Here is a 15,667-nt window from a genome sequence, read left to right as displayed (position 1 = left end):
GCTGGGGTCCAAAACTCACTTCATTAATATAACAGAAGACACCCTCCAGGGCTCTCACCACTTAGGAAAGTCCAAGGCTTTTAGTAGCTCCGTGCCAGAAACAGGGAGGAAGACCAAAATGTATGTTTCTTATCACACATCACAAGATCACTATATGTGTTATTTTACTTCATCCTCACCATGAGGGAGAACTATTATTAGCACCATTCTGCAGGTAAAAAAGCCATGGTTAAGGGATGCCTGGGTAGCTCAGTGGTTGAGCATCTGCCTTCGGCTCAGGATATGGTCCCAGAGTCCTAGGATCGAGTCCCATATCGGGCTCCCTGCACGAAGCCTGCTTCTCCCTCTGCCTGTGTCTCTGCCTCTCTCTCTTTGTCTCTCATGAATAAATAAATAAAAACTTAAAAAAAAAATCCACGGTTCAAAGACATAACCAAATTTGCCCAAGGATACCTAGTGAGCATGTGTTCAAACCAGGATACAATCCCGAGTCAGAATGACTTCCAAAGCTGAGGTTCCCTTTACTCCACTGGGCTGCCTCCCTATAAATTAAAAATTAGTCTATTTTAAATATACATTTGAAATAAACCCTAACCTATTACAGTGTGTGCTGCCCCATTCTGAGACTGGCTGCCTCATCTGCACTGTATCTCTGCATTTGTCCTTGTGTAGGAGGTTTTACCGTCTCTTCTCTGTTCAATCTAACACCTGCAATATCTGAGACTCTTTGTAATGCCCCATAAGTTTGAAAAACAGTCCCTAGCATGTTTTTTCTCTCTTAAGTAATGGAGCCTAAATACCTAGTGGCCAGAAGCAGGCCTTAGAGCCATTAGCTGAGCACCATCTCAAGAGGAGATCCGTCCCTTCAAACTATGTCAAAATTGCTTAATAAGAACTCAGGGGACCCCGTATTAATGAAAGGATGCATCTGCTTTGGGTTTCACATGATTGGGAGTGATGGTTTGGAGCTAGCCACCTATGCTTGACTTCCACTCTTTAAAACTCCACAGTTAATCACAGCCCTTGTTATACAAAGGTTACAATGGATATAAAGTTTGAAAGATTCAATTCAAGACTGCGAGCGGTGGCCAGGGGGAAAAAAGGAATGTGGAAGGAAGACACAGAGACAATGATCAAAGAACAATGAATAGCACCCAAGACTATGTCAATGCGAAATGTTCAGAATGAGAAATGAACTGGAAAACTTGAAGGACAGGACCGGGCACAAGTCTGAGGCAATCTGCAAACAGAGAAAACTCAGAATATTTTAGCAACAATTATGTCAATGAGGGGGATGCATAATTTATTATCTGATAAAGAATCTTTCCTGAGTTTTTGACAAGAAAGGTCAAATAAGCAACGCAAGTAGAACAGTAAACACTCTAAACACTGCTTGAAGTGGAAGTCTGGGAAGGAGAGCAAATTTGGTGAGGCGAGGTTCATCAGATCCATCAGATTACCAAAAGGGACCCTGGAAGCTCTCTTTCCTGGGGAAGCACAGGTTATCATTATCAGGAACAGAGAAATATTCACACATAAACATGCAAACCTCTATGAATTCAATCTTTGGCTAAGACTTTAAAAAAGTGAGGCCAGTCTTTTTACAGAACATACACCAGGAATTTTGGATTAAGTGACAAGATGGCTTTGGCGTCAGGCAAATATGGCTTCGTACCCAGGATCCACCTCACAGCTCCCAGCTAGGTGAGCTTAGACAAGCCTTTTCACCCTGGCTAGCGTCCAATGCCTCATTTGCAAAGTGGTTTAACACATAACATAGATATTTCATTGCTAAATGCTAAGCATTGTGCCTTGTAGAGAGACAAATATGAATACACAACCCTGTAGGCAGGGAATGATAGTAACGTGACATTTTGAAAATGGAAGTGTCCTAAGGGAGAACTCTAAAACTTTACCTTCACCTTTGTGTGTGTGTGCGTATGCTTATTGATTTAAGCAAGTGGTTTATATAGTTCTTGCTGGTTCGCAGACTTATTTATATCATACTTTATTTATTGAAAATCCAATACTACACATAAAAACAATTTTTAAAGCAAAGAAATGAGGAACCAATCTAGAAGCTGATTTAAGATGAATTTTTCCCAATAATCTTCAACTATTAATAATATTAATAGTCTTTATATTTTTCATTTAGCTAAAGATCATTCAAAACAATGGGGATGAGTCCTATAACTTGTGATGCTTTGAATGATGATCATCTTTCCTGAGCCAGGTCACCAGATTAGACAGGCATTAAGAGCTGTTTGCCTCCTCCACAACATGCACATACTGCATAAAAGAAGGCATCACACCTAAGGTCTGTGAAGTCAAATTAAGGATTTAAGCTTTTATTCTCAGAGGGGAAATTACACAAACTCCAAAGCTATACAAGATCATAAAGTCACTGAGTACAATTTGAGGGAGCCTAACAGTAGCTGGATTCTTCCAGTGGTCCTCAAAAGTGCAAGCCACTTATTGCTTGGCATCCTGCCCCATCACTCTTAATATCGTGTCATGAAAACATAGGGTGCTGGTATCTATTAAAAGCACAGCAAAGTATCAAACCCATGTGCCAAATACACTGGTTGGTACCAAGTCCTCCTTATCTGCAAATACTACTAAAACCATTATTTCCGATACTTACCTGCAGGGCTGCAATATGACATGACACCATCAGCTTTCCACATGCCTTCCCTCCAATGAGATAAACAGCCCCAGTATCAAGTCTATCGAAGATGGCAATAATTATGACACTTCAGTCCAGCCAGCATCAAACTGTGTGGTTACAATCAACCAGGCATGCGCTCTCCCTAACACATGCATATCCCATTACCTCTGACTAATAAATCTTTTCTTTTTACCCCTCATCTCTCTGCTTTTTCAATAACCATTTTGGTATAAGCCATCGCTAGCTGTTCCTGATGACTGAGCCCTTAATCATCTTTCCTAAATATATGCAAAGTGTATTTCTTTGTAAATACAAAAGAAAAAGCAATCTCATAAATAATTAAGATGGCTTTTCAAATGACAGTTGAGTGCTAATATGAGCTCCACTGGAAAATACTAATCAACAAACTAAATACACATCTAATAAAATGTAGGAGTCCAGATACAGGAAGACAGAGAAAGAATTCATTGCAACTCCATTTGAATCATGCTGATAAACATCCTCCCTACAGCTCCTCTTGTAGCCAGTTGGAGAGGTTAAGAGTAAGCATCATTTGTACCTTCATGTATGAATAAGAAATTATTATTGTTGTTATTAATAGCAGCAAATAAAATTTAATTGACTACTCAATCTACCCCCAGCAATGTGTTAAATACTACACATGCATATGGTCAGTGCATTTAATACTCACACTTATGTCTCCCAGCATAGATATTATTATTTGGATTTTACAGATAAAGAAACCATGGCTGGAGAAGAAACTCACTCAAGATCATAGGGTATATATGCTTCTAAGGTTTGCCTTAGAATATGCTATAACACAGCATATTTTATAGCAATGGTAGTCAGCTAGAGATGATTTGCCCTACGAAGGGACACTGGCCCAGGAGACATCCCGAGGACCACCCAACCTGCCTTCTCTAGACCTCTTGGGAGTCTTGGTTAAATTACCCATGAGAAAACAAGAGCAGCTGAGCTGGATCCCTATTGCATTCTCCTGGCCAAATGCATATCATCCTAACCAGTCTCTAGAAGACCTGAAGTCTAGGCGAAATAAAAACACAAGTTAGAAAAGCATGGGCTTGAAGTCTTCCTTGGGGACCAAAGCTTCTCACCAAACTAAACATAGTTGAGTCACTCCTCCCTCATGATAGGGGAACAGGTCCAAGCTACATTCTGAGGAATCAGGAGTGGGTCACATAATAATTCCAAGGGAAGGCTATTAGCCCCTCTTCCCAGGCCAGGCCACTTCTGCCCACCTCACTGGTCATCTCCATCTCCAGTAGATGCTAGAGCTTCAGAACATTCACTGGGCCCTGTTTCACTAATGGGCAGCCTCTATGTGTGAACTCTCTTACAGGATAAGCAACTGAGTAAGGGCCTGGCACACAAGAAGCAGGCTGTCCTCCCCCACTCTTTTGATCCCCCAGCAACTCTAGCCATGGCCCCACCCCTTTTTCTCCTGCACACAACTGGTAGGTAAGTGGGTGACCTCAGGCCCAGCTGCTTTAGCTCTATTCAACCTGCTTCCTCCCCAGGCCCAGAAGCTTTAGTTCCCAAGTTTTAAAAATCTAAAATTCAGGAATGGTAATAAGGTGAGAGATGAGAGAGGAAGTAGGGGAGGCCCCACTTAGAATCTTTAAGGTGCTCCACACTGGGCTGCTGGAGTCTGGTTGGGGCTGTTTATAAAGTGCATTTTGACACCTGATCAACTATTGTTCTTTACATATAACCCCCCAAAGAGGTCATTAGATTTCAGGATGGAGAGTGGGATGAGCCATACTTCCATAAACATGGAAACACAGCACAGCAGGGATTCAGACACATCTATCAGGGTCCTAAACGTAGAGAACTCACATGGAATCTTAGCATACAGACAAGTGCTGCTACATAAAACAGAAGCCACTCCATCCTGAAAACAGGAAAGTAAACTTCCTGCTCAGCCAGCCATATCGGCTCCTTGGAATACCTAGGAAAAAATTAGGTGCTTGTCTTAGAGTGAGGGGACTCTAGTCCATAATCCAATTAAGAATGTGAAGAGATAGATCACATCCTCCTACCAAGGACCGCTTAACAACACAGGCACTGAACCCCAGTTCCAGAGATCCTTTATTTAAATATGATTGGGGAATGATGGGCCTCCCTACCCTCCCTCCTTTCTAAATTATGCTAAATGGATTGGCCTTTTAAGAGGGTAGTTTACTTCTCTACTGTCCACGTTATCTAATTTTAATTGTTTTCAATTCTTATTACTAACTTTCAAGCATCCAAAACATCTCAGCAGGAGGGCATTTTCCCATGAAATAATTATTAGTAGTTGTAATTTCATATAGGCTCTTAATATAATTCCATATGGAATGTGTTTTCATTTAAGTTATATTTTACTAAATAGCCAGAGCCCCCCCAAAAGTAGTTTGAGAACTCTATAAAGGATGTCTTCAATGAAAAGGACTGCTTAAGACAATAAGGTAAATCAGTGTTGCTTCCTATGAGAAATTAGGGTTAATCCTGAAATTAATCCCTCAAATATCATCTAGCAATTCTGAACGCAAAGCCTGAAAGGTAATAAACATGCATGATGCCAAATGTGGTAGAAAAGCTGGGCCATGAAGTAGACAGACTTTGGGTTTGAAGACCAGATGGACCAACTGTGCCAGGAGCCTGCCTCTACACTCATCAGCTGTGTGTCTCTGGGAGGGTCCCTTCACCCTTCTGAGCCCGCCATTGGCTCTTATGTAAAATGGAGAAAACCAGGCTCTTGCATCTCCTGAAGAGGGATATAAAGTGCCTCAGCTGGCACTTTATATGGGACTCTCTATAAAGGATGGTTGTTAGATGCCCTATGGTAAGCATAGAATCATGTCCCACTGGCTTAGAGGCAGACATGAATGTTCTGGAACACGGCAATTCTAAAATGTGCCATGGAGGCAGGGAAGAACATGCTGGGGAAGGCGGCATGAACTCCATCTCCAGAGCCAAGCTGAGAATGCCCACAGAGCCCTGGCACATACAAGCCAATGCTGAGCCAAATAGCCCACAGACTTCTGAGTGAGCTTTTGCTGCAACAAAAAACTTTGGATCATTTCGAGAGCTTCCCGTGAGGCACCAATATGCTGCAGTACCTTCCCAGCTCCGCTACTGATAGGATTCATACCAGATAAAGTATGAACACGCTCAAGCTGGCTAGCAGCTGGAAAAACTGGAGTCAATCAAATTGACCTTGAGAAACACAAGAAGGTGGCATTTAATGATGTGCCAGATCGAGTCCCTGCCCAGAGAGGAGGTAAGCAAGGGCCTGAAGGAAGCCAGCCCAGCACGCACCAAGGGTGGGGTGGCGAGGGGAGCTCCAGGTGGATCACGGAGGCAGGTTCACACACACTGGGCACTATGGTAATAGAGCACTGACACAAAATGGCTTTTGGTGCTATATATGAGCTTCCATAATCATAGTCTGGGGGAATGAGGAAATGGTGTAATGATACTCGCAGACAACTAGCAGACAGATGAGAGATGATAAAGAGGTTAAGTTTACAACTTACAAAATTTGATTTAAATGTTGGAAACAGCATGTGAGTATTAGTTTTGGTTTTCTTCCCATTTCCTTTACTTAATGTGTCGGACAGTGAATATTTTGGGGGTAACTCTCTGAGAGCAGCACTGTTTGCCGGTTGACATCAGGTTACTGATATTATAAAATGAAAGCAGGCAATGATGCATTCTGTCATCAGAAACGGACGCCCAGAGACCCAATTATGGCTTACGACACAAGGAAGAAAAACTAAATGGTGGATCTTTACACTCATACCAGTCAACCTTCTTTGTCAGAGGTGAGAAACCTGAGACACAAAACAGATTTGAAGGCTCTTGCCAAGGCCCCACAGGCAAGTAGGGAACACCCAGGATTTGCTGCCTCTCTTCATCAAACAACAGTTATAATGGGTTAAACACAGATGTATCTATGCTCAGACACAAGAAGATAATTATTTTTAAGATTTTTTTTATTTGACAGAGAGCACAGCAGGCAAAAGGAGAGGGAGAAGAAGAAGCAGGCTCCCAGATTAGCAAGGAGCCTGACTCAGTGCTCCATCCCAGCACCCTGGGATCATGACCTGAGCTGAAAGCAGATGCTTAACTGACTGAGCCACCCAGGTGTCCCATGAAGACAATTTTTAAAATGCATAAAGGTTGGTGCTTTAATATTACCTTTCAAGACAGGTTAAAATATTCATATCATTATACAATACAGTTCTTACAGTATCACTAGGGCCACTGAATTTCATTTTTTTCCAGTTTAAAATCAAATGGCAAAACGTTATAGGTTAGACACCATCCGTTGCTAGACAATAGTACTCTTCCACGTTGACAATGGGGACAGAAACCACTACGACTCCACTAGATAACAACTGGGAACTGCAACCAAAATTTTAAATACAAATGCCTTTTGAATCAATGAGCCCACTATTAAGATTGTGCCCTATGTCACTCACAGAAGCACATATGAAGAATGCTCACTGCAGCAGTTTAGACCCAATTTTGGGTGAAAATACAGGAGACTGAAATTTAAGAGAGCATCACTTGGAATAGCAAAACCGGACAAACAACCTAAAAGTTCAGCAAAAGGAAAGCTGCTCAGGTAAATTAGAGCACAAGCACACAATGGAGATTATATAGCAGTTAAAAACGAGGTGGACCTATATGCACTGATAATAAAAGATCTCCTAATGGTATAAAGTGAAAAAAATCAAAGTTTGTAACGGCATGTGCATATTTGCCAGTATATACAAGAAATGGCAAATATTTCTCTTCCAAAGGGACTGAGAGGGACTTTCACTATTTGATACCTTCCCAGTGCTGCATGAAGATTCAGACAATATGCACATGTTACTATCTGTTCACCTGTACATCTCTAAAGGTGATTATATCACCTAATATAGACTATTACTTAACTGTAGAGTTACAGAGATGCTCAGATCATCAGGAAAAAAATGAGCCCTGTATTTTTTTTAATGTAACTCAAAACTAAAGGATCCAGAGAACTCAAAACAATTGAAATACACTGAATTTGAAATATTTCATTTAAAATATACTGTAAAAAGAGCAGAAACAAATCTTCCTTTACTTAACTTTGATAACCTTTCAGCCTAGAACATCAGATGTTCTCCTAAAGTAACCATGGTCTGTTTCTTCCAATGGCAAGAAGTCTTCCACATCATTCAGAAAACCAAGACATCTTTAAAAAAAAAAAAAAAAGTGGAGCACCTGGGTGGCGTAGTCTGTTGAGCATTCGACTTTTTGTTTCAGCTCAAATTGTGATCTCAAAGTCATGAGATGGAGCTGGGCATCATTGAGCTCTGCATTCAATGCAGAGTCTGCTTTGGATTCTCTATCCCTTGCTCTGCTCCTGCTTTCTCTCTCTTTCAAATAAATAAATCTTTTAAAAAAAAAAAAAGGAGAGAGAAGAAAAGAAAAAGAAAACAAAGACAGCCTTGGGAAGGATCATCCCACCCCCTTTATGTTCTGCTCCCAGCTTTGCAAGTATCTCCTCCTTCTCTTCCCCGTCCTCCTCCCAGGGCCGCACACAGGTCATTCCCTTTGCCCAAGTGGACCTTCTCCACTTTCCTTCCCCACTTCTCCAGGTCTTTCCTGAGATCTGGAAATACTGAGATCAGCTCAGTCGCTTTCTTCTCAGAGACTTCAAATGTCCCCCACCTAGAGGCTTTATTCATCATTTTGGAGTACTCATACTTCCTAATACCTAGTATCATCATTTCACATTTGCATTGATGTTTATGTGTCTTTGGTTAAATCTGATTTCCAATCTGGGCTGAAAGCTGTACGGAGACAGTGTAGTAGCCCCCAGAACCTAGGACAGGGTACACATCCTAAACCTGAATAAATGACAAGTGAATAAATGAATACGGTCTATGCTTCACACTAAAGCCCAGTGATCATGCTACAAAAGTGATCAACCTGTGCTACTCTGGCTCAAACTCTCCGCTGTCTTATTTCTCACTGGCTCTAAGGCCCTAGTGACACCCCACAGCACCTCTGTCACCTCCTCCCCTGCCACCTGGCTCCAGCCACACTGGCCGCCCTGCCAAGCCTGAATCCTCCAAGCACACTCCACCTTCTGAGCCTTGGCACATGCTGTTCCCACCGCTTACAACACATGTCCCTCCTTTACTTAATTCAAGTCTCATGTCAAATATCACCACATCAGAGGCTTCTCTGCTAAGGATCCAAACCAAAATGGCCCACGCTCTAACTCTTCATCCCTCGCTCTGCTTTACTGTGTTTCATGTGTTTAAAACAACCTGGCAGTATGCTGAATATTAAACTGAATTATCCCTTATGGTCTGTTTCTCCTTACCTAGAAAGTAACCCCAAGGGAGGGCAGGGGTTTTGTTCTGACTAATATGCTATATCCTTAGCCTCATGAGGACTGAGAACCCTCAATAAATGTTTATGCACAGACGTCTCAATATGAAAATCCACAAAGAGAGAGAAAAGTGAAAAGTAAAAAACAGACACAGGGTTAAAGCGCACCCTCTCCTAACCTTAAAAACCATAAGCATAACAAAGTCTTAGCTGCATACACGGGCATTAACCACATTTTATTTTTCTTAATAAATGAGCCGAATGAGTAAACATTCTCAAACCTCTGAATAATAAAGCAGATGACATTGACAATGAACCATAAACAAACGTGTGGATAATAACAGTCTTGCTTGTCCTTTCATTCATAAAATAAACAAAGTGAATATGACTTTAAAAATAAAGAAAACATTATTCCAAGAGCAATAAACTTTATGCACTGTACTAAAACCTCCATGTGTTTATCCCAGCGTGTGTATTTGACAATTAAAAAAAACGGGGGGGTCAAGGACTTGCTTACCCATTCTCCTAAAATCTGTGACACAGCTTCATTGGCCCTTGTCATATTCCTACAGGCGAGGATCACATGTGCACCATGGAGGGCAAAAGACTTGGCAGTTTCAAACCCTATGGTTTAAAGGAAAGTCAACATTAGAAAACACAAATGCAAAACATTGACTCAGCTGAATGTCCTTTATTGAGCACCGTGCACGTTACCGTAGTAGCTCTCAGCCAGAGGCAATCTGTCCCCTGGTAGACAGTTGCAAATATCCAGAGACATTTTCAGTGGTAACAATTGGGGACAGGGTGCTATTGGCATCTCATGGGTAAAGGCCAGGGATGCTACAAAATATACTACAAAGCACAGGACAGCCCCCACCACAAAGAACCATCTGGCCCAAAGTGTCAACACTGCTGAGGTTGAAAAAACCGATCCCAGGAACACAGCCATTCCCAAGGTGTAGGATAAACCACAGGAGAACTACAGCACAGTCCACCATATAACAACCACTTAATATGAGCAGATCCTGCACTAAATATAAAGAGTAAGGATGTATAAAGACTCAGACGTGGTCACTGCCCTCAAGGAGTTCAGTCTAATAAGAAAAAACAGACCTGAAAAAAGAAAACAAACATACAACATTTTTATTATATGTTCTGGATGGGGTACTCTGTGTCATGCTATATGCATCCAACAATGGCAGCCTGGGGTTCTCGCAATGGAGAACAGTTAGAAGAGCTGGACAAAACAACACACATACACACACACATGCACGTACACACGCACACATGTGCATGCACACATCCTTGAAAGCATCAATCAGAGGGACACTCTGAGTGAGGATCCGGGACCTGGAAAAGCGGAAAAGCTAAAAAAGGTGAGCCAGCTTTGGTGCTTCCATGCCCAGTGAAAAGTATTCTTCAAAAGTGAAGGTAAACATTTTTTTAAACACAAAGCAAACGAAAAGCTGAGAGCCTATGTCACCAGCTATGGCCATATCCATATACTAGAGGAGACATTCAGGACACTCTTCAAGCAGGAGGAAAATGACCCTAGAAATCTGGAGGTGGAAAAAGTAACAAAGAGTAACATAAAAGGAAAGTTTATGGAAAAATCTAAATGATAATAGTAACACATAACCTAGGAAAAAATCTATATAAAGAAAAGCCTCAAAATGAGAACTCTGGATCCATGTTTTCAATAGACAAGCTACCAAACATTTAAGAAAATTAAAACACTTATCTTCCAAAAATTATTCCACAAAATAGAAAAAGAAGAAAAACTCCACTATTTTGGTTTTTATATTTTATATACTTATTTGAGAGAGAAGGAGCAAGCGAGCACAAGTGGGGGGAGGGGCAATGGGAGAGGGAGAAGCAGACTCCCCAATGAGCAGAGAGCCCAACACAGGGCTCAATCCCAGGACCCTGGAATGATGACCTGAGCCAAAGGCAGACTCCCAACTAACTGAGCCACCCAGGCGCCCCCCCAAACTCAACTATTTTAAAAGCCTCAAACTCTACGGTCATTAAGGAAGTGTGAATAATAATGAAATACTATTACATACCTAACACTATGATGGCTAAAATTAAAAAAAAAAAGTTTAAGTATATGTTGGCAAGGATGTAGAACAACTAGAACTCTTATAAAGTCTAATTCCAGAGCCTGATCCCTACACCACTGCTCTAACCATAAAACGGTATGTCTTATAAGCTGTGTGGAAAGACCACACTGAGTACAGCACAATGACAAAGGAATCAATTCTACTAGAGGGAGCAACATTGTAATTCAGCCAAAGCCATGTCAAATGACCACAGACTATTGTTTCCTAGACACTGTTAATATATATGAAAAATCAGAGTTCCATTCTCACATTGAGGTTGCGATGTGAAAGAGTCCAGCAAAATTCATTCATTCATATCTTCTATATATCTAATCTTCATGGAGGCCAGTCTATTTATATAAACTAGCTTTCAGGGGAAGCCACACTGCACACTGCATAGTGGAAAACTCAGACTCAGGAGTTTGACACACTGATGTTGACCCCTGCTCTGGCTATTTATAAGCTCTGGACTATGCCTTTAACCCATCAGAAACTGAGAGATCATTTCTTAAAATGAGGAGTAAGATAGTAAACTTACACTAAGAGCCTAACATAACAATAGTAGGTAGAAAACAAGTGTTAATTCCCATTCTTTCCAAAATCTTTGGTATAAAGCCTGGGTCTCCTCTCTGATTTGTATGACCTATTAAATACAGCCCAGTCATTATGACCGAAAAATTAACATTTTCTCCTCGACCTGCTCCCAGCAGCAACCCAAGAGCTAACTGGCTTTAATATCAACCAGAACTTAAGTGAAATTAGCTACAAGACCCACTATTCCATTTGTGTGACTACTGTCTCCAGAACACACGTGAATTCCATTGTTGGGATAACTTGAGTTATTTTTCAGGCTATGTCAAGTTCTACATCCCAAGATATTCACTTACCATTATCTAAGGACAATATCCTATACCTGAATCTGATGCTAACATGGTGCCCAAAGGATTTCAAATCGGAAATATTTAACATCTACATCTGTTTGCAACCTCCTTGGTATATATAGTGAAAGCTGTTCGTTGAAGCCATAGCTTAGAGCCATTGAGATAAGAAGACAATAATCTGAAATTTACTAATTTTGATCCATGATGCCAATTTTACCACTTACCACTAGTGGCAAAAGGCACCTACATCATTTGAAGAAAGAGAAAGAAGTAAAACACCAGGTTTTGTAGCCCAGCTGTTCCAAAACTGGATAGGGGCATGCATAGGACGAAATCTTGCTGACTGATATGCTACATCCATCAGACTAATGAAATGCTGACAGCCATATGGAGGGAACAGGAAGTGGCCAAAAACGACTTCACCTGCACTCCTAGGACTTTACACACCCAGAAGATCTTGTTGAAATCATGGACTCTGCATCCCTGTGAAATGTCCAGGTTGGAGCAATTATCAGGAATATTTTTCATCACATTTTCATCAGAGAGTATAAAAAGCAAAAAATAATAATAAAGTCGGGAAAGATGGTGGACACAAAGCTTGGTCATTCGTCAGTCTTTTTGAGGGACTGAGAGGACATCAAAATGACCCAGGGTCAGGTCAACCCCAGGGCTCTATTTATTGGATTTACCTGTTTAACTATAAACTCCTTAGAATCTGTCCCTTTTTGATCCCTGCATCCCATGGGACTCACACCCAGGAGGATGCAAGACATATCTGCCAAAGGAACAAATGGTTCTTAGAGGTTGCTAACAGGCTACAATTCTCGACTATTACAAACAATACAAGTTGTTTCAAACAATATTGATGGTCCTCTGACTTCATTTTTTTTTTTACAATGAATAAATTTTAAAATCCTGCAAAAACAGGGTTCACTGTGATTTTAAATGACACTACCTAGAAATCTATGGGGAAAGAGCACGCCCATTTCCTATCAAAATTTATTTTCCCAAACAAACCTGTTTAAGTCATGCTATCTCAGGTGACAAAATGACCTACGGCAAAGGACTTTTTATTACGAAGAGGAACACACCTGATGTGATGACAGCAACAGGTTGCAGCCATAAGTCTGCACCCTCTCTATTTCACAGAATACCTGCCTGTGGTTACCGTCCAGCCATTTACCGGAGTCGTGTAAAATTACCCTCTGGCTCCTTATCTGAGCAATGCGTTACACATTGCTGGTCTCCTTTTAAAAGCTGCAAGAGACAGCTCCATTTTCTTATCCTTTACAAGTGCCCTTGGAGCCGAAACAAAAGCAAGGATATTTCAAAAGATGAAGGTTTAACAAGAAAGGACAATAACACTCCTATAATAAACCATATCTCTAGAGTGTAGAGTTCTATAAAAAAAAAAAGAGAGAGAGAGAGAGAAAGAGGAAGAAAGAAAGAGAAAGAAAAGTTTAATAATGCTACCTACTGCTAAAGTCTGGGAAAAGCTCATGAGAATAGCATCCCTCACGCTCCTAATACTGCAGCTGATGACCAGTTTAATTAGCTAAAAGTAGTAGCGCTGAGCCAATTTTGCACAGTGCCAAAGTTTGTGCAAAATAATGAAGGCAATGGTTTACTAAATTTAATAACCTGATTCATCTTATAAAAAATTAACTTTATGACAATGTTTAAATTGAACCGGCTTAACTGCATGGAGGTGGCAAGTGTGTTCAGAAGAATATTTAAAGCAAATAATATAAAGAAAATAAAAGACGACATTTTAAAACAACAGGCAACATCCGCTTTCTAGCACTTGTTACATCTCATCCAATCAGGAAGATTAAGTGGCCATGAAGGTTTAATATCTTGCTGTATAGGGTTTCAAGCTTTGCATACAAACATTAAGGTTCCATAAAAGGGAAAACATATCCCCCCCAAAAAAAAAATTATTAAATATCCACTTTTCTCACACTCGTTTTCGTTCTCTAGAATGGGGGTTACAAACTGGTGATCACAGGACAAGTCAAACCCATGGCCTGTTTTGTTTAGCTCCAACATTGTTTCCCTCGCTCCTCCTCTCCTCTCCTTTCCTTTCCTTTCCTTCCTTCCCTCCTCTACTTCCCACCCTCTCTTCCTCCCTTCTTTCCTAATGTGAATTAGTTACCAGCATTAAAAAACCCAGAAGATTATGCACCTGAGGGCCAATTCCAACATCTCTGAAAAAGCCTATGACTAGACCACACTGGGCCCCCATCCCCCTGCCCATCACAAGCTTGAGATGGGGTCTGTACCCTCCTGTTGGCCATGGTCACCACCCATACCACTGACTTCACCTGCCAGACCACTGCAGGCATCTGATGCTCAGACGCACATTATACAAGTAAGATTCATGTTAGAGGGGTACCTGAGTGGCTCAGTGGGTCCAGCATCTGCCTTTGGCCCAGGTCATGATCCTGGGGTCCTAGGATGAAGCCCCATGTTGGGCTCCCTGCTCAGCGGGGAGTCTGCTTCTCCCTTTCCCTCTCCCTATGCCCCTCCCCTAGCCCATGCTCATTCTCTCACAAATGAATAAAATCTTTAAAAAAAAATTCATATAGTGTGTCCTTCTCTGCTGAGCGCTGGGTATTATATGCTATATGTTGGCAAATCGAACACCAATAAAAATAATATACCCAAAAAAAAAAAAATCCATGCTAGAGACAATGCCCAAACCTTGCCACAAAACTGCCTCAATTAGAGTTTTCACACCCAAATGGTCACACCTCAAAGAATGTTCCATGCTGACTACTCAAGATTTGGCTTGAACCCTATCAAGTCCCACTCTGTCAAGCATGAGAAGATCAGGACACCAGCCACCCTCTTGAAGACTTGGCAGCAGGAAATGCATGGTGACAACTCAGGAACCTGCAGGAATTGAATATGTGGTACAAGTTTCATGACCCACCTTCTTGGCATTCCCCAAATGCCACTGAGAGGTAGCAGAAACTCTGGGTGAGAACTATGCTGGGACCAGAGGACGTAAAAAAGAAAGGACGGGTGCATGGCAAGACAAGATCATGGAGTGGTGAGGGCCTCATGTGAAGGAAGAATAGGGAACTAGATGGGAGATGAAAGCCTGTCCAGCAAGCAGAAAGTAGGGGACCCTGGTGAGGGGCAGGGAGTGGCCCTATGAGCAATAACAATTAGCATCAGTATTTTAATTATGATTCTATCCATTTAAGATATCTCAGGTGGTCATGCAGAAGGTGGGTGAGCTTGAGACACTAAAGCCCTGTGACAGCCAGGAGGGCATGAGGTACCCTCTGAGGCTGAATAGCTAAGAGAAAAATGAGAAAATGATTTGGGAAGCAAACATCTCCAAAGCCTGAAGACAGCCTGAGTCTAAGTCTGAGGGGGCACCCCAAGTCTCCAAAGATGCCAGCCAGGCCATGCGAGAGACTGGCCACTGGGTGACTAACCCAGGCAGTGACTATAGAGGAGGACCGGGATTCTGTGTGGTGGTGGAGGGGGCAGACGGAGCAGGTGACCACACCCAGTGAGACTCACTGGCAGGACATACAGGTGGTGAGGCACAGAATCACAGATTCCTCAGGCACAACGGACATCAGATGGAACCCAAGTCCCCACCAATACTGACAAAGCTCCCA

General features: G+C 41.7%; 1 protein-coding gene across 7 annotated transcripts in view; it reads right to left on the bottom strand.

Moving 5' to 3' along the window:
• The window catches only part of WWOX (WW domain containing oxidoreductase), a 941,967-nt gene that overhangs the window by 886,768 nt on the left and 39,532 nt on the right, over positions 1–15,667 (bottom strand). For all 7 annotated transcript variants that reach the window (XM_055305708.1, XM_055305709.1, XM_055305715.1 and 4 more), the window contains exon 5: positions 9,564–9,670. In XM_055305708.1, the coding sequence (XP_055161683.1) occupies positions 9,564–9,670 (107 nt within the window). The remainder of the gene's footprint in view (positions 1–9,563; positions 9,671–15,667) is intronic.

Source organism: Nyctereutes procyonoides, unplaced genomic scaffold (assembly GCF_905146905.1).
Source record: "Nyctereutes procyonoides isolate TBG_1078 unplaced genomic scaffold, NYPRO_anot_genome, whole genome shotgun sequence".
NCBI lineage: Eukaryota > Metazoa > Chordata > Mammalia > Carnivora > Canidae > Nyctereutes > Nyctereutes procyonoides.
Note: the sequence above shows the minus strand (reverse complement) of the source record. Positions and strands in the feature narration are given on the sequence as shown.